We start from the raw sequence: 19,598 nt of genomic DNA, 5'->3' as shown, positions 1-19,598 counted from the left end.
CTTTGACGCCTATTAAACTCATCTGTGATGGAGTGTGACTGCCACTTAGTGGACACATCATGCAAACACATTTCTAGATTATTATAATTTTTTTTGTCCAATTGTATTTTTTTTTATTTAGAATTATTTTTATTATTATTCAAAATATTGTCTAATCAATACAGAAATATTACTATTGCATTAATTTTGCACTGCAAAAAAATATTTATCAAATATTTATTGATGTTTTAATTTAAAATCATACAGCTTTTATTTTGACGGAAAACAGTGTATAAATATGTAAAACTCACACCCCTACAAAATACTATTTTCTCAGTTTGTATGACATCCACAGTATATTCCATACTGTATGCATGGAATACCCTATATTTGTCAAATAAATTTACCAAATGTGCAATTTACAATGCGAACAGACTGCAGAATGGTCACGGCGTAGCCCAGAATGCAATACACTTTCATTTCCAGTGTGACAAATAAAGTACATGATTTACACAAAATTGGAAGTATACATTATAGACTGAATAAATTAGTATATAGTATATACTGCATGGTGCAGAGTAAAAAATACTCTAGTATTCTATTCCAAACCAGCATATTTCAGATAATTTCCAACTAAGAATTAGAAGGCTGATATTTGTGATTTATATTTTTCCATGGGATAAACATTTCTGAGGCTAATTATTTTGAGGAAAGCTTATGAAAAGCACATTGTCTTTGGAATATTGTGTGCAGATGAATCATGCACAATAAGACAGGGACTTCAATTTGAATTTTTTTGTGGTTTTTAATGTTTGTTTTGGAAAAAAATACATAAATGGCTAAAAAATACAAAGAACTGAAAGCATATTTTTTAATTGTGCTGCATAAAACAAATAGCAGATATATATTACACAAAGCCTTATTTACAAATCAAGGCATTTATTGTTTTGAACATATTTACAAGAACACATGCAGATATGCGGAGCCACCTGCAGTGTTTAAGGAGGACGTCACATCTGCATGTTCACCTTCTTTGATTTGGGATGACTTTGTTTCCGCTGGTGGCCACCGGGATGAGAAGTTTCCGATACTCCATTGGAAGATATTTCTCTATCAGTATATTCACAGGCGTGGTGTCTGTCACAAAGCCCTGCCTAAGAAAAATATGAGAAACAAGTACTGGAACATGATAAACAGCCAAATTTGCAAAAGTATACAAAAACAAGTCATTCAACTCAATACATCTTAAAGGAATAGTGAATGACCCGCAGAGAGTCCAAACAGCTGATAAAAACATCACAATAATCCACAAATAACCCACATGAGTCCATCAATGGATTCGTCTGAAAGAAGAAAGTCATATACACCTAGGATGCATCGGGGGTGAGTAAAACGCAGCCTAATTTTCATTTTGGGGCGAACTAACCCTTTAACATCTTGAAGCAAAAAGAGTCCATCCATAATACTTTTTCTCCAGTGAAAAACCCATCGTCTGAATTAGGAGAGAAATGTGCACCAATTAAGCACTGTTTACAAGTGAAAGCAGTCCAAAACAGTTCTAAACAAGTATGTTGGTGGATTTTGATATTTTACTCATATTTTGAAGTGACCATTTAACCTTAAAAGCTTCCTAATGATGGATTAGTTTCTTACAAACACGCATCTTTTCACTTCACAAGATGTTAATTGATGGACTGGAGTGGTGTGGATTACTTGTGATGTTTTTATCAGCTGTTTGGACTCTCATTCTGATGGCACCCATTCACTGCAGAGGATCCATTGGTGAGCAAGTGTTGTAATGCAAAATTTCTCCAAATCTGTTCTGATGAACAAACAAACTCATCTACAACATCTTGGATGGCCTAAGGGTGGGTAAATTGAACTATTCCTTTTAATATTTACCTTCTCATGAGGAGCTCAAAATCTTCAACCTCAATAGTTTTACGTTTGGCATGAGTAGCATATGCTTCCAGATCGTCTGCTAGCCGTTCAAAGTACTTCTTAAGACTAAGAGGAATAATAAAAAGAAAAGCACACACAACCAATGGAGGAGATGTAACTTCAAATATTCATGTTGCAATAGGGTAAATAACTGTTCCCTGAGGGCTTACATTTCATTAATGGCAGGGTAGACGTCACTGGCCACCTTGGTCTTGGCGAAGTGCTTGAACACGCTCATGACGTAACTCTTGGGAAGAACATTGACCCCCGTCTGACGCTTCTGTCTGGGGGCTCGTTTGGCAACCTGAGGGGCAGGACTGAGATAAATGGGTTTTAGATTTGCATTAGGAGACTGTAAAATGGACATCAGGAAGAAGAATGTTGTTGGTAAATTACCCAGCGTTCACTTCTTTAAGGACAGTTGGCGTAGTCTGCGCAGTACGACTTGCGAAAACTCTTTTCTGTCTTACAAACGCAGGAGTTTTCATGGACAATTCTAAAATGAAAAAAAAAGCTAAAGTAAATGCAAGTTATCCTAGCTATATCTGATTCGCAAGTAATCATTCTTTTAAAATGGTTATTTTTAATAATTGGGTAGAACTCGCTCACAAATGATTCACGCAAACATTGTAACAAAATACATTTATGATAATGCAGAATTTGAGTACAAAATTTTGAGTATAGAATTTGAGGATTTTAGTAAAGATATGGGAATTTGTGCACATTTTTAATGTACTGGTTTTTGAACTAGTTTATTAAAATGATTAATTCAAACGAATTAGTTTTGCTAAAATATTACTGAACCAGTTTATTGAAATGATTCACTCAAATGAACTGGCTTGCTAAAAAGAATTGGGTGAACTCGTCCATTAAACGATTCAATCAAATGAACTGATTTACTATGTATAACTGGACGTTCTTAAACCAGTTTATTAAAATGACTCATTCAAACGCACTGATTTACCAAGATGAACTGGATGTGAAAGTGGGAGTCACCTGCACTAAGAGCATCGTCATCATCGTCCTCTTCTTCCACGTCCTGTGGAAATTCAGGGCTGTGATTGGCTGGTTCATAGTCCATCAGCTCCTCCTCCTCCTCCTCTGATTGGTTCGGTTCTTCTTGGGCGTCATCATCTTCTGCAAGCTCTGGCACATCTTCTTCAGCCAGACTAGCCTCATGTTGCTGTGACCTCTGCTCTGGTGTGCTGAGCTCTGCTGCAGGGTGGAGCTGAGGAAACTCAGGGCTGCTCGGTGGTTCTCTTTCTTCATCTAGAATGTCCTGTAAACTCTCTCTGCCCTCATCGACAAAATCCAAAAGATCTGAACAGAAACACATGAGGTTTTTACTAGCCCACAAACAAACTGAATTAGCGATTAATTTCAGATATCACTGGTGAAGAACTTTGTGATTTTGTCACTTCAGGCAGTCTCACTGTCCTCACCTTTCTCTCTGGGGTTCAATCCAGCTCCAAAACTCTTTGTGACTCTCGTGGTGCCTGGAATTCCCAAGACAGCACCTCCTCCCTCTGAGCGATGAGCTCTACGAGTTATTCGCTCTAGATACTGTGAGGTGTCAATATTTTCATGTTCAGCTTCAACAACCTCCTCATCCTCGACTTCCTCAGCGTTCTCTCCGAAGCGCTCTCATCCTCAACTTCCGAAGCGCTCTCATCCTCGACTTCCGAAGCGTTCTCATCCTCGACTTCCGAAGCGCTCTCATCCTCAACTTCCGAAGCGCTCTCATCCTCGACTTCCGAAGCGTTCTCATCCTCGACTTCCGAAGCGCTCTCATCCTCAACTTCCGAAGCGCTCTCATCCTCGAATTCCTCAACGTTCTCATCCTCGAATTCCTCAGCGTTCTCATCCTCGACTTCCTCAGCGTTCTCATCCTCGACTTCCTCAGCGTTCTCATCTTTGACTTCCTCAACGCTGTCATCCTCAATTTCCAAAACTTCCTGATCCTCAGTTTCCACAACGTTCTCGTACTCAATTTCCACAACGTTCCCAATCTCAACTTCCTCCACAAATTCTCGATCTTGTAGCTCCGCGTCATGAGATTTAGGAAGTGATTCTGTCATCGCCTGCGTTGGAGCAAGTACAATATCATCTTCTGCACTCACATACACATCATCTTGGGATGAAGGCACCACCTCTTCCTCATCCTGTGATTCCATCTCATGATCTTTTTCTTCTTGAATTAAAGGTTCGGAGTCAGGAATATCACTGGCTCTCTCGGGCTCATGTTCTCTCTCGTTCTCTGCAGAAGGTCCCATTGTGTCGTCTTTTTTAGACTGGACATAAAGCTCTGTGACATCGCTGAGGCCGAGAGTGAACTTCTGCCAGGAAGAATCTTCTAGAGTTTTTCCATCCTGAAATACAGAGTGCTCTAAAGGAGAGAGAAACCATTTTAGATACAGACAAATTAGGATGGATGCAAAATTTTAGAATTTATATAAACCTTGGTTAGGACCCTGCTCCAGGCATCTCTGAACGGCCTCATCAAATGCATCCACAGACTGCAGCCTCCGATTGGACACCTTCCTCTGAAGCCCCGCCCTCTCAATGCGCTTCTCTACAAATGGGGTCTTCAAGGTCAGGTTCAGCCCACTGACAGGAAATAAACTTGAATCACACTCAAAACGCCTCAATCATGCATGTCCCTTACATCTTCTTTCTTACAGTACGATAAATCATATTTTAATCGTGATCATTATTTCTACTTTTCTTCATTATTTAAGCAAAACCGTCTGCAAGCTTTTTCCTAAATGGATACACGTAGCCAAGTGTTTTTATCTTCCCAACCTGGCAACAATGTGCAAATCAAGCACTGATCATCTAAAAACACCTGCAAACGTTTAAGTTGGAGTTTAGTGATCTCCACTGCAATCTTTTTCTCAAAAGAAAGTTTAATACAGCTAGTCTGTTTTCTTTCACATGACTGTTTGCCGCGAGAAAACCTGAACTGTAACAAATCCAAACATGAACCACAAATATATTGTTTGCAATTGCGACTGCTGAATAAATGCACTTGCGCTGTTGTTTTAACAATTTGGAAATGTGGGAATCAATATTACGAATTTTGTTAGTTTAGCTTTTGAGAGAATGTTCTTGTTGTACTGGTTTTCAATGTAAAGTGTGTGTGTGTGTGTATTTATATGCTAAGTATATCTAGATCCTAAACAAGGTCCAATAAACCACAAGAGTTGACATTTTATATAAAAGTGCAATAATTCTAATGAAATCCAAAAAGAATTTAAAAAAATTATAATAATCATGCTTATTGATAATTTCTGAGCAAAATAATTGTGATTATCAGTTTAACCATTATCGTGCCGCTCTACTATGTATTATATTGCAGTTCCTAATAAAATTAACAACAAGCTAGTAATTATATTTACTTTCTAATGTAAGTTTTAGTGACTTGGCCAGTCTACCGAGATATCATGGACAAAGCATTTACCTTTTTGAGCCAGAAGACAGATCTAAATCTTGAGAAGCATCTCCTTTCGCCTGAGAGACATCACCTTTATGAAAGACATGCGAGGTGTCCTCTGTGTTGTCTGAGAATATAGAAAAGGGGTTAGATGATACTAAGTGACTTTGAACATGTGTTGTGTGTCGATATACCAAAACATATGCAAAACACCAGTTCAATCTTGCTAACAAATATAACAGGAGTATAACAGGTGAAGCACCTGGCAGTTGATTGAACTGTTCCTCGAATGCTGACACACTGAAGGCATGCTGCGGTTTCTTGCGGCTCAGTCCTCTGACCACATGCGTCAGGGGTTCAGTGTTCAGAGTCAGGTCAGACAGCTCTACTCCAGACAGACCTTCACTGAGGAAAACACAGACACATGAACACAACATGAGGAGGATTACAAGCATATGTGATTAAAGAGGTACTGACGTTCTCTCTCCAGCACTGGACTCGGCTGGATTCGGCTCTGATTCTTGAAGTGCAGGCTGACCCGACATCAGCAGCGACGCTTCAGTCTCTGAAACACACATGGGAGAATCATTAAAAACAGTGATTTTCTGCTTTCAATTTTTTGACGACTATCTGTGCAAATGCTTGGGCTGGAGAAGCAAATGTAATATTTTATAAAAAAAAGTTTTTGAAGAATTTGCCAAATTAAATCTGATTATTTAGCGATTAGTTATGCCTATATTGGTTATAATACGCATTATTGCAATGAACGCGATATTGCGTAGCTTGTGAACTACGGCTCTGTGCATTAAATGCTGCTCCATCTGAAAGCACGTGATGGAGATTTACTACTAATCACAGTACCGGCTTTACTGACGAGATGTGCATGACAATCGCATTCGATTAATTGCACAGCCCTAAGTACAGATAATTGTCAATAATTATGTTAGTCATTAATACTTTAAAAAAATTGAAATAATATGATAGATTGAGTCACCTAAATACTGCAAATAAACTTAAAACACAAACTATTAATTCAAATAAAACGTAAAAAAAGCTATAATTATTATAAATTATAAATTTAAATTAGGAATATTAGAAATCTTGCCTTGGCAACTAACTAGGGCTGCAAAAAGATTAATCGATTCAAAATAAAAAATTATGTTTACATATGTGTGTACTGTGTATATGTATTATGCACATATAAATACACACGCATATATGTATATATTTGTATGTACATATATTTATATCAATATTTTATATATAAATTAGTGCTGTCAAATTATTAATCGCGATTAATCGCATCCAAAACAAAAGTTTTTGTTTACATAATGTGTGTGTGTACTCTGTGTATATTTATTATGTATATATAAATACACACATGCATGTATATATTTCAGAAAAATATGTTATTTTTATATATTAAATATATTTATTTATAATATAAATTATATGAATATAAATATTAGGGCTGTCGCGGTGAAGGAATTTCCCTTGCGGTAATTTTGAGTGGCTCAATAGCATGGTATGCGGTATTATCGCCATATATATATATATATACATATTCAGAAACCAATGAAACCAAAACCAAATAGCTTGAAACAGGAAGTGAAGTAAACTTGATCTCTCTCTCATTCGTTATCTGTTTAGGCTTGTTAGTGCAAATCTACGGAGCCTCAGTACAAATCAGCATGGTACACATTATGTTATCATTACTAACTTATTTAATATTCAGTACACATGCACGAAATGAGAAGGGCATAACCCTATGAAAAAAGAAAACACGCGGTAATGCGGTTATCGCGACAGCCCTAATAAATATAGACATGTAAATATTTTCAAAATATATACTGTATGTGTGTGTATTTATAAATACATAATAAATATGCACAGAACACACACATATATTATGCAAACAATTTTTTTATTTTGAATCGATTAATCGCAATTAATCGTTTTGCAGCCCTACAACTGACATAAAATAAGTTTGAATTGCTAAAAATACTAAAACTGAAATAATGTAAATATTTTTTTAAACTAATGAAAATTATAAAAGCACAAAATACAAAAAAAACCTAAAATTAAAATCTAAACTGAAAATGTAAAAATAAAATGTAACAACAATAAAAGTTCAAATAATAAATACTATAAATAAAATTAAAATAACACTGGTACATACATAACAGCATACCTATAAAGATCTATATTAAACTATAAACATTTCCATGACTTTTCCAGGACTGGAAATCAAAATTCCAATAAAAACAGGTTTTCCATGACCATGAGACTCTGGACTATCTCTTTAATAATACACCTGGATGTGGATGTGTGTTTCTTGACATTTATTAGTTCATTCCTAAAAATTTGGCAGTGAGTTTTGACCAAGCGGCAACCTCCCACTCTCTCTCATGAAGCCAACAAGGAAGTGACTTAAACTGTAATTCATCAGCTGGCCGCTAGAGGCTGGCTGCAAAAGGGAGTCAATCCCATAGACTCCATGTTAAAATGCCCAACTTTACAGCAGAAAAAAACATGTTTACAGCCTGGTTCAAAAAATTATTTTGGTCTATATAGCTAATTTTGCCCTTCATGACAACTGTGAGGGGGGTGAATTTTTTTTATAACTCATCCGTTTAAATTATATTAAGCCTTAAAGTTCTGCATAATTAAGGGCGTGGCCACTTGAGTGACAGGTGGATTGCAGCTGCTGTCACCACCGTAGCGCTAGGTGGGCGTGGTTTCAACAACCAGCTCCCGCCTCTTTGCCCATCTTCGATTATCCGGGAGTGACGCGCGGTGACGCGCTGCCAAGATGGCGACCTGTTTGAATGCTGAGCGGAGAATGACTGACAGCTGCAGCAGAAGGAAGATGAGTTTCTGTAAACCTAAATTCTGTCCCTCACATTAAGATATGGAATGACTTCAGATGATATAGCAGGGCTCCAGATTGCGACCAAATGGTCGCATTTTTTCTGCCTGTGCGACTAAATTTTGTGTGCGGGCGCACGGGCGCGACCACCGCGCTGGTCAACTCATAAGCGCTGCAATTTCTGTTGCATATGAGAAACATCAAACGGCAAACGAAACTGAAAGCACAACAAAACAGCGCTTAGAGTATACTCGCCGCGTCAGCACGAGCGCGAAGCTGCGTGCAGCAAAAACGGCACATATTGAGGAAACGATGGATGGTTTTCAAGCAAAAGTCAAGTAAAAGACCGCTTCTTAAACCAGAGAAGGTGAACATGCTGGTATTCTTGTGGGGAAAAAAAGTTTTACTTTTCTTTTTGTTTTCATTTTTGAAAAACTTATCTTTGCTGTTTACCTTATGCTATGGAGGCTCTCTTTTATTTATTTATTTAATTCCTCAGCGTTTGCTAAACGTTCTGTCATTTATTAGTTGGTATATAATACAGCATGTGGTGTGTGCCATGCCTCATCTTATTCGTGTTTGTTAATAAACGTTTTGTAAACTAGTTTGTCATTGTATCTTACTGATTTATTGTTGTTGTGCTTTTTAATTAAGAATAACAAAGAATCCATCTTTTGTTTTAGTCTTAAAAAAATGAAAGGTGTGTAGATGTATGTAAGCAAAACAGTGACGACAAGATCGCGAATTCGAAAGTGAAAGCATCCGAAGCTTAACAGCAAAAGAGAAACTCCCATTCCCAAAATTCAAATCACAAATAATACTAGGCTACTGATGATAAGAACGGGTTGAATGTTAACCACTTTCGTTTCCATATAACTATAAACTATGATAAAAGTTCAGCATGCATTGAATAATCCCATGTTGTAGCTAAAAATAAAAAATAAAAATTGCAACCAAATCATGTGCTCGTGCGACCAGTTGAGAAAGTTAGTTGCAAAAGAGCGACAGGGAAGAATGAGTCTGGAGCCCTGCATAGGCTATACAGTGCATGAAAAGCAAACTGGTGCTCTTCTGTTTCTTTTGGTGTATGACTCCCCCTTGTGTCTATAAAAAGCACAATAATCGCGGTTGTTAGATCAAATAATCGCGATTATACGGTTATTTAATTATCGCGACAGGCCTATTTGAGCTTCAAAAACGCTCTTCGGAAATCTACGAGTGACGTCACGGACACTACGTCCATGTTTTTATACAGTCTATAGTTTTGACTCACCCATCTGAATGATCCCCCTGAGCAGACCACGAGTGGTCATGTCCTCGTCATACACTGGGGACGGGGCTGTGACAGGAGGGTTTGTATTTGCCACCGCTGACCTCGGCCGTTTAGGTGAACGGAGGGGTAACGAGGAGGCACTCTGAAATAGAAGAAAAATGTATTAGGGATGTAATCATGTAGAATATGCATTTGCAACACATCAAATTGCTTAATTAAACACCACACAAACCTCATGGAGCTTCTTCTTGAGTATGTGTCGTAAGACAGATCCAGGACTCTCCAGTCCAGGGGTGTTTTTTAGCCTCATACTCCGCCGAACATTTGTTGCACTGAAACACATGTAAAAAATATATGTTAGATACATATTATACGCACAATAAAAGCAATACACAAATTTTTAAGAATACATAATATAACAAAATATTAGATCAAATAATCGCGATTATACGGTTATTTAATTATCGCGACAGGCCTATTTGAGCTTCAAAAACGCTCTTCGGAAATCTACGAGTGACGTCACGGACACTACGTCCATGTTTTTATACAGTCTATAGTTTTGACTCACCCATCTGAATGATCCCCCTGAGCAGACCACGAGTGGTCATGTCCTCGTCATACACTGGGGACGGGGCTGTGACAGGAGGGTTTGTATTTGCCACCGCTGACCTCGGCCGTTTAGGTGAACGGAGGGGTGACGAGGAGGCACTCTGAAATAGAAGAAAAATGTATTAGGGATGTAATCATGTAGAATATGCATTTGCAACACATCAAATTGCTTAATTAAACACCACACAAACCTCATGGAGCTTCTTCTTGAGTATGTGTCGTAAGGCAGATCCAGGACTCTCCAGTCCAGGGGTGTTTTTTAGCCTCATACTCCGCCGAACATTTGTTGCACTGAAACACATATAAAAAATATATGTTAGATACATATTATACGCACAATAAAAGCAATACACAAATTTTAAAGAATACATAATATAACAAAATAGTGAAAATACAATTCTCTCTATATGGATGTTTTGCATTGTTGTGTCTCTGATGGTTTTAATTCATTTTAAAAGGTAACAATGAATAAAAATACAGACTTGAGCGCTTTGTTTACAACTAGTATATTGATAATATAACTTTATACCATTTTTGTATTTAGCCGTTAACGTTACTCATAAACGTCGAACAAATATTTACGTAACGTTATCTGTTTGTTTACGTTACATATTTTATCTGCGTTCGCATAAACTGTTCGCGTAAAGCCATTTAAAAGTAAGCAAAAAATCTAAAATCATGCTGGGCATTTTTATTTGTATATAACGTTAAAATGTAAGTGACATTTGAAATGAATTCACCTTCTGGTTACAGGAGATCTGGGTAACTCTGTGTGCAGGACTCTCCTCAACAAAACCCGAGCCGAAATATCGTCTTCTGTTGACTCCATCGTTTCTTATCGTAGTTTATCACAAAATTAACTATTTTCAAAAGCTACAGAACAGTAACAAGAGCAAAATCAAAGTAAACAAAGAAAAGCATCGTCAATTCATACGTCCGAGGTTTGAAAATGGAAGTCTCACAACTCCCGCTCGTTCGTTCAAGTGAATCTCGCGATATTTTATCAATAGTTTCATTGGCGGGGCAGTGTACTGCGCTCAAGGGGGCGCTCGGCGGCTCAAACCCCGAAGCCTCCATTGAGCTGCATTTAAATCTCAGGCAGATTTGTAAAGTATAATAGTTTAACTGTAATAAATTGATATCAGACATACAAATGGAAATCAGCCCTAATAATCTATATAAGGGAATCTGTGATCGGTCAATCCTCCTGACCAGCGTTGAGAAAAGTATCTTAAAACACGTGACAACGCAAGTCTTTTATTTTCGGTCGTTTTAACAGCTTGCACCTAAATAATCACACTGAGGAACTTTAACATCGCTAAATATAAAAATTCACAAAATTAAGTTACAATTAACATGACGTTAAATATTTTGACAACCACATGGTATCTAAACCACGCCAAGGTCTTCTATACTCTTTGCTGACATTTCATGCTGAGGAAGCCACATAAAACTTACAGGTTTGGATAAAGAAATTGTGATGTGTGAATTTTTTTGTTGTTATTGCTGGCCAGAATACTGATGTATTATCAGTAATGAAAATGAAAAGGTTTGTTGGAAATCGCCTGTGCAAATGTTATATTCACACGAATATATTAGAAGCATAGAATATTCCTAATTGAGTATTTTATAAAACTTTAGCATAGTTTCTTCTTATAGTGAACTATTTAAAGACGTCATTTACCACTGAGAGAGGATGCTGTGTGGTTTTGAGCTGTGATATGAATCATGCACTTCATGCAACAATGAGACAAAACCAGGAAAAAAACGTGGTTAGAGATGCAACGCCTTCACCGTATGTGTGTTCAAAGTCACTAGGACCTCTTCCGTCCTTGTCAAGGGGAGTGCCAACCTTCTCTCCTTTCATACAACACGATTTAACGTGCACATTCTCAGAGAATATAAAGGTCGGTAGCTGCCCATAATGCTCAACGACGGTGACAATTTTAAAATTGAAAACTTACTTCGTTCTTATGGTATGTATTACATATTGTTGTGTAGACATGTTTATATATACGTTATATACGTATTATTTGGATTTATGTTTTTAAAAAGTTATTTTTGCCATCCTTAGGCGCCGCGCATTGCTTTATTATTTGCATATCCGATATGTCGACCAATCACAACGACGCAACAACATACGCCACAGACTCTTGCCCAGGAAGTAAACACAAGCCCGAATGCAGTGTAAAAGCCGTTGTCGCCAAACAACTGTACCATGTATGTTGTGTTTTAATTCTCGATTTCAAATATTATTTATTGACTTTTTAAAATATTCACATGTGAGTTTTCTTGTAGTCTTTTTAGGTTACTGAATGATACTACATGAAAGTTAAGCGCTAATGGTTTGCGATGTTCTTTTGGCCATTAACACTAGTAAATTTCAAATGAACGAATTAATAAATACATATTTTATTCTGAATTCTTATAAAACAATTTGTATTAATAATATTTGTTTATAAAGTTAACACGAGTTTTCAGCCATTTTGCCACTGTGTTAATCGTAAAAATGATCAAACTAGGATATAATGCTAATATACAATTAATTGTGATGTCATGCAGGTAGCTTCAGATTTTATACACACGTTTTTATTTAGCTATCTAAATGGGGACATTGCATAGACTTCTGTTGTTTTTGTATACATATATAGTTATATATTTTATGAGCTAATCCTAACCCACACCCTAACCCTACCCCTCACAGAGAACTTTCTGTATTTATAATTTCAAATGAACGAATTAATAAATACATATTTTATTCTGAATTCTTATAAAACAATTTGTATTAATAATATTTGTTTATAAAGTTAACACGAGTTTTCAGCCATTTTGCCACTGTGTTAATCGTAAAAATGATCAAACTAGGATATAATGCTAATATACAATTAATTGTGATGTCATGCAGGTAGCTTCAGATTTTATACACACGTTTTTATTTAGCTATCTAAATGGGGACATTGCATAGACTTCTGTTGTTTTTGTATACATATATAGTTATATATTTTATGAGCTAATCCTAACCCACACCCCAACCCTACCCCTCACAGAGAACTTTCTGCATTTATAAAAAAAAAAAAAAAGTTTTTATTTTTATACCAGTTTTACAAATGAAGACATCCCCAAAAGGAGGTTTTGTCAGGTTAAGCTCACTTTTTGGTACAAAATTGTCCCCAAAATATGGTTAAGTACGTATACACACACACACAAAGTGATACACTGAGACAATAATTCATTGATTTTCCCCCTCTATCTTTAATTGGCACAGTTAACACATACAAAGTATTCAGTGCTCAAAAACACAAGCATAACAAATAGAACACAAACAAAAAAATGGCAAAACATACATTTGGCAGACCCCACCAAACGAGACCAAAAAAAGTGTTTAATTCATTTAGCAAAGCAGAGAAAAAAACTGGGACATTTTTATTAATCAAAATTTAAAAATAGACTCTTACCATGGATTGGTAGTTCACTCTTATTTATAGACTTGTACGTATAGATATACATATATATATATATATTTATAATTCTCTGATTCGGGAATGGTGTTTTGAAGCCCCAAATAGAGCAGGTAAGGGCCGAGGGCAAATGATGCTTGTCACTGACAGGTGTGTATGTATATGTCATATGGTGATAGCCAGCAAAGTATAACAATGCTGAAAAGGCTAAAATGAAGTTGTTTAGCAATTGTTTTGTTCTCAAAGAGAGACAGAGCACTTGAGAAAGTGTGTATGGTCGGAAGACATATGAAATGACGTTTTCCTCTTCAAGATGGTGAGATGTTCTCCGCTTTCAAAACCATTTCTTATTTATAACACATTCCTTCGCCAAACCACAGGTATTACAATAAAAAGGGAAAAAATCAGTTGAATTAAAAAACTCCAAGTCTATTCTTCAGGTTAAGAGAGCCATACAAACGCTCACAGCTCACATGATGCATGTTAAATGTCTGGTTAACCTGTACATTTGGCTCAGAGTACATTTAAACCATTACATATATATATAAAACCGGCGAAACCAATGAGGTTGCGAGGTTCTCGGCTGGGTGCTCCACAGGGTAAAATCATGAAGACATGAACAAAACAGCTGTCACAATAAATACATACCCATATCAACAGGACATTAGCATATTCATGAGTGTAAATATAGCCCCTCCCTTGCCCGACAAACAAAAACAGCGTTTGAGCATGATGATTGGACGGTTAAGGTAAAGCGGGAAGTCTTAATAGATCAAATGAATGAAAATGTAAATCCCTGAAGGGACACTAGATAAAAATGAGTTGGATATGATGGCAAAGAGACAGACAGTATTAATAATTGCACTGGAAGGGCGGAGACAGAGGAGGCTGAGAGGCTGCTCAATTCATTCAACATAAAACATCATAATTCATCAATAAGCGCTTTGTTAAACATAATAAAAGCATTCAGCATTAAATAGCAGATCTGTGGCATGTGTGAATTTTCATTTCCACGATGCTGCCTGTAGAGATGTAGATGTTTTGGGCTTCAAACCTACTTAAGAATCAATAAAAAAAATAATAATAATAATGATATGATGGCAAAGAGACAGACAGTATTAATAATTGCACTGGAAGGGCGGAGACAGAGGAGGTGCCAGGGCAAGCAGACATGCTATTGGCCAGTGAAGCCCCGCCCCTGATGTGTGCCACAGCCATGTGAGCAACCAATGGCCAGCAGCTGTTATCTTTGGGAGGTGGAGTCAAAGGGTCTAAAGGGGTGTGGCCTGATGAAGGAGTGAGGTCATGAAGAACTTTAATGCTGCGCTCCATTCAACTGGAGAAAGATTCCAGCTAGTGCAATCGAAGGGCACTTAAAGACATTTCACATCATACAAACAAAAGTATGAATGATTTAAAGTTCCTACATCATAAATTTATATATGAATGTTTTAAGCTGTGTAAAACGTGATTTGTTGATAAGCATACACCTGTAAAACATGCTTGCATTGCCATGTTGTTTCTTTAAACACTAAAAGTTTAGAATAATTACAATTTATTAATGTTTTCGAAAGAAGTCTTCACCAAGGCTGGAATTATTTGATCAAAAATACAGCAAAAACAGTAATATTGTGAAATATCATTACAATTTAAAATATCTGTCTATTTTAATATATTTTAAAATGTCATTTATATTTATATTCTTTTGAAACCTTGATACACTAGCATTCAAAAGTCTGAGGTAAAAGTGACAGTAAAGATATTTATGTTACAAAAGATTTCTGTCTTTTGAACTTTCTATTCATCAGATTCCTGAATAAAAATCAAGGTTTCAGCAGCAAAAACTGTTTTTTGCATTGATGATGATAAGAACCATTATTAATAACTGAGCACCAATCACAATTAAGCAGCAAATCGGCATATTAGAATGATTTCTGAAGGAGTAATGATGCTGAAAGTTCAGATTTGCATCACAGGAATAAATAACATTTTAAAACATACTTAAAAATAAAACTGTTATTTTAAATTGTAATAATATTCCACAATTTTACTGTATTTTTATTTGAATAAATGCAGCCTTAGCGAGCAGAATAGACTTCTTTCAAAACATAAAAAATCTTAAATGTTCCCAACTTTTGACCAGCAGTGTACATCATCTTTCCAGCATCAAGCTATATATAGCAGGAAAATGAATGGAACGCAGCACTGTTGTGGTACCAAAAATTCAGCTCCTTTTACAGACCACATTCCCAGGGTTTTAGTTCGAGGAAAGGTGAGGAAATCGGAACAACCGACACATACATACACTCACTCGCACAGGCTGAAAGAAACGTTAGCGCCGTTCAGCAGCGATGAAGAGCCGTAAAGCAAAATGATATATGCAGATCATATTCACCTCATTATAAAATAACAGACAGGTAATAAATCTAAATGCCATAATATTTCTCTGATTCGCTGTTAAAGTTCCTCTCTACAGCAGGAGAATTTAGGCTGAGAGGTCTCTATAGCCTCTTCCTCTGTTCCTCTCTTTGTTTTGTGTCTGTCTCTCATCTGTCTCACTCTAGGGCGGTTCATGGAGAGTAGGCTGTAGTTTTCCGCACATATGGCTGCTGTTTGCCCTGCACCACTGAGTCCTCCTTCCATACTTTACGAATCTGCAGTCATACAAACAAACAAACAAACATATGAAAAACAAAAGCAAAAACATGTTAGACTCGGTGAAGGGATGGATTCATGCCCTCTATGAAAGGCTTTTCAAACTCTAACTAACCCTGGGTTATCTTCTTTTTATTTTTAGTTCATTTCCATTTGTGACCCTGGACCACAAAACCAGTCTTAAGGGTCAGAAATTGAGATTTATACATCAAAGCTGAATAAATAAGCTTTCTATTGATGTATGGTTTGTTAGGATCTGACAATATTTGGATGAGATACAACTATTTGAAAATCTGGAATCTGAGGGTGCAAAAAAATCAAAATATTGAGAAAATTGCCTTTAAAGTTGTCCAATCCACGACATTCTAATTTATTGAGATGCACCTGTATACCCCAGCGACTTAAGACTGGTTTTGTGCTCCAGGGTCACATTTTACACCAGTGTTGTTTCAGTTATATTTATATACAATTATAGTATTTATTAATATTTAGAATTAGCTGTTATTTTTCATTTTAATTGGAAAGTTCTAGCAATTCTGTTATGTGCTTTTGTCATTTTTATTAGTTTTTGTTTTCTTTTTTTTTATTTAAGTTTTTAGTTTTAGAATTTTTTGCTTTAGCGACTTATTTTATAAGTTGTCAAGGCAACATTTCAATTTTTTAAAAAGTTTTTTACGTTTAAATTTGTCACCTAATATACATTTTATTTCAGCTTTATTCCAGTTCACAAAAATGCTTTTTAATAGTTTTAGTTTTAATAACTACAAAGCCTCACACAAAACACAAAAAATAGAAATCTTTCCCATAATTTAATAATTTGTTCCCATGATATATTAATCAGTTCCCTGGTTTTTGGTAAATCATGGTCACAATTTAAATCAATTAAAACAATGTACAACCCGACCACGATTGAACTAAAACAAGGGAACAAATTAATAAGCCCTGAGAACAATTTCTTAATTGCGCTAGTAATTTCAAAACTACAGTGCCAAATGTACACAGCAATTAACCCATGATAAACTAACAGTATGAAACATGGAACAAGATAATCCAGGGTTAAAAATAACTATGATAACAAGTGTGAAAAGCCTAAACACACACATATGGCATACATGCTTAAATGAGCTGTACAGTTACAAAATGAACTGGAAAATGACGATAAAAAACACATAGGATTGTTTGTAGGATGACTTATAATATGCATGATTTGTTGGCAAGAGTAATTCAGTGTTCTTGGTTGAACTCAAGAACAAATGTGACCTGAAACACACTCAAACATGCATTTATGCTGTGAAAAACTGCCAAAAACTCACTCAAACACTCATGTTTTTCTCAACAATCAAGATTTGCATGAAGGTTATCTCTGTCGGTTTGTGAATTGTATCAGGTTTTTGTGTGTGTGTTTGCACCTCATTTTGCAGACAATTCTAACTTAAAGGTGGCATACGTAGGTTCATGCACGTTTAAACTGAAATAAAAGTCGGACTTCAACACTTCATTCAGAGGAAACCACACTTGTGCAGTATTAAACTGTTTTAAATGTCAAAGGCAATTCATTCTAGATCTCTTCAGTCACACACTGTTAATGCACTCAACTAGTACTCCGTCTCACCCTCAGAAAGACAAACCCTTCTCCAGGAAAACACATCTGTGAGGAAACATTCAGAAAAGGTTCATATTCACGTCATATTTCATCTCAGCTCTTAGGAATAAAGATCAGGAGCACCAAACATGATTGTGTGGACGTGGCACATACTATGCAATCATGTTTAATGAATGCATGCATTGCTTTTACACATTTATAATATGTTTTTGTAAATCATATGTTTTTTCCAGGGTTATTTCTTCTTTTTAAGACTCAATATCAAGTACAAGTGTTGAGATTGAACAATGTCAACAAATAATACAGCTAAAGAAGCAAAAAGGCAGTCTCTGTCTAACACGTGTTACACAAATATATTTTGTGAAAAGGAAATTATACTATTTTATGCGACTTGTAAACTGGTTATTATTACTAGTGCTTGACTAGTGGTTATGAAATTGGTTTTTCGGGGGAAAACACTAGCATAATTTGACCTTAAGTTCATTTACATACGAAAACATTACAAAAACTTTTATGCGTCTCCTCTTATGTGTGTGTGTTGCATTTGTCTATACATTTAGTTGGAGTGATCTAACATGCATTGCTACTCAAAATGACAAGATACTACCGCCATATTAAACTATGGTGGGCTAATAATCTAAAAACATCATGTGCTAAGACACATACAATCATTTAGTCATTCAGTTTCAGAAAAAAAGTCTAAAAAGTCACATTGTTGGCTTGGAGAGATTCAGGATCACACACACACACACACACACCCTAGCCGTTTCCTTCAGTGTTCATATACACAAACACACTTCTGAGATCACAGGACCTAAAGCTTTGGGTCATATGTAGGTTATGGCACCTTTGGCGTTGGAGTCCAGAAAGACCTCGACGTAGGATGAGGGGAAATTATCAGCATCATTACTCCAGTCTTCAGTGTCACATGATCTTTCAGAAATCATTCTAATATGCTGATTTACTGCTCAAGAAACATTTCTTCTTATTATTATTATTATTAATAATAATAATAATAATAATGTTGAAAACGGTTGTGCTGCTTCATATTTTTGTGAAAACGAAGATACTTTTTTCAGAATAAGTTGATGAGTAGAAACAGAAATCTTTTGTAATATTTTAAATGCCTGTACTATCACTTTTGATCAATTTAATGTGTCCTTGATGAATAAAAGTATTCATTTCTTAAAAACCTATTACTGGCCTCAATATGGTAGTACTTACTATAAGGTTCCATTAGTTAACATGAGTGTGACGAGAGGGGCGGGGCCGAGAGCCGTGGGAACGGAGCGAGGCCGGTGGAGTAAATCCTAATGGTTTGGCGTTGGAGTCCAGAAAGACCTCGACGTAGGATGAGGGGACGTAACCCTCCTCTTCCTCGTTTCTTCTAACACGCGTCCATCCGTCACCTTTGTCTTCCTCTATTACATACAAGAGCTCACCCTCCGTTACTGAGATGGTGCCTTCATTAACACCTACAGAGAAAATTGGAAGAAAATCAATCAATCAATCCATCAGTAAATAATTCAAATATGTATATACAGTGCAGTTTACAAGTTTGTGGTCAGTAAGATTATTTCATGTTTTTAAAAGAAGCCTCTTATGCTCATCAGAGCCACAATTATGTGATAAAAAATACAGTAAAATCAGTAATATTGTGAAATATTATTACAATTCAAAATAAGTGTTTTCTATTCGAATATATTTAAAATATAATTTATTCCTGTGATGCAAAGCTGAATTTTCAGCATCATTACTCCAGTTTTCAGTGTCACATG

The 19,598-nt window shown here is 36.2% G+C and overlaps 2 protein-coding genes and 1 long non-coding RNA gene across 3 annotated transcripts in view; all 3 read right to left on the bottom strand.

Moving 5' to 3' along the window:
• Window positions 1-796: 796 nt before the first annotated feature.
• Window positions 797-19,598, bottom strand: part of LOC107720911 (formin-binding protein 1-like) — a 70,771-nt gene continuing 51,969 nt past the window's right edge. The window contains exons 16-21 of the mRNA XM_016528741.1: window positions 19,188-19,295; window positions 2,917-2,949; window positions 2,317-2,416; window positions 2,091-2,237; window positions 1,882-1,986; window positions 797-1,133 (exon numbers count right to left, since the gene is read on the bottom strand). Of these exons, the coding sequence (XP_016384227.1) occupies window positions 1,004-1,133; window positions 1,882-1,986; window positions 2,091-2,237; window positions 2,317-2,416; window positions 2,917-2,949; window positions 19,188-19,295 (623 nt within the window). The 3' untranslated portion in view covers window positions 797-1,003. The remainder of the gene's footprint in view (window positions 1,134-1,881; window positions 1,987-2,090; window positions 2,238-2,316; window positions 2,417-2,916; window positions 2,950-19,187; window positions 19,296-19,598) is intronic.
• On the bottom strand, window positions 3,391-11,072 carry LOC107720912 (uncharacterized). Its single transcript, XM_016528742.1, has 8 exons — window positions 10,845-11,072; window positions 10,296-10,395; window positions 10,064-10,205; window positions 5,831-5,918; window positions 5,616-5,758; window positions 5,381-5,480; window positions 4,379-4,527; window positions 3,391-4,306 (listed from the first exon to the last, which is right to left on the bottom strand). The coding sequence occupies exons 1-8, from the start codon at window positions 10,931-10,933 to the stop codon at window positions 3,477-3,479; spliced, it is 1,641 nt and encodes a 546-aa protein (XP_016384228.1). The 5' UTR covers window positions 10,934-11,072; the 3' UTR covers window positions 3,391-3,476.
• On the bottom strand, window positions 16,074-18,713 carry LOC107720913 (uncharacterized). Its single transcript, XR_001637661.1, has 2 exons — window positions 18,668-18,713; window positions 16,074-16,216 (listed from the first exon to the last, which is right to left on the bottom strand). It is a non-coding gene; the product is annotated as an uncharacterized LOC107720913 (long non-coding RNA).

This window comes from Sinocyclocheilus rhinocerous, unplaced genomic scaffold, assembly GCF_001515625.1.
Source record: "Sinocyclocheilus rhinocerous isolate Xijiao unplaced genomic scaffold, SAMN03320098_v1.1 scaffold751, whole genome shotgun sequence".
Taxonomy (NCBI): domain Eukaryota; kingdom Metazoa; phylum Chordata; class Actinopteri; order Cypriniformes; family Cyprinidae; genus Sinocyclocheilus; species Sinocyclocheilus rhinocerous.
Note: the sequence above shows the minus strand (reverse complement) of the source record. Positions and strands in the feature narration are given on the sequence as shown.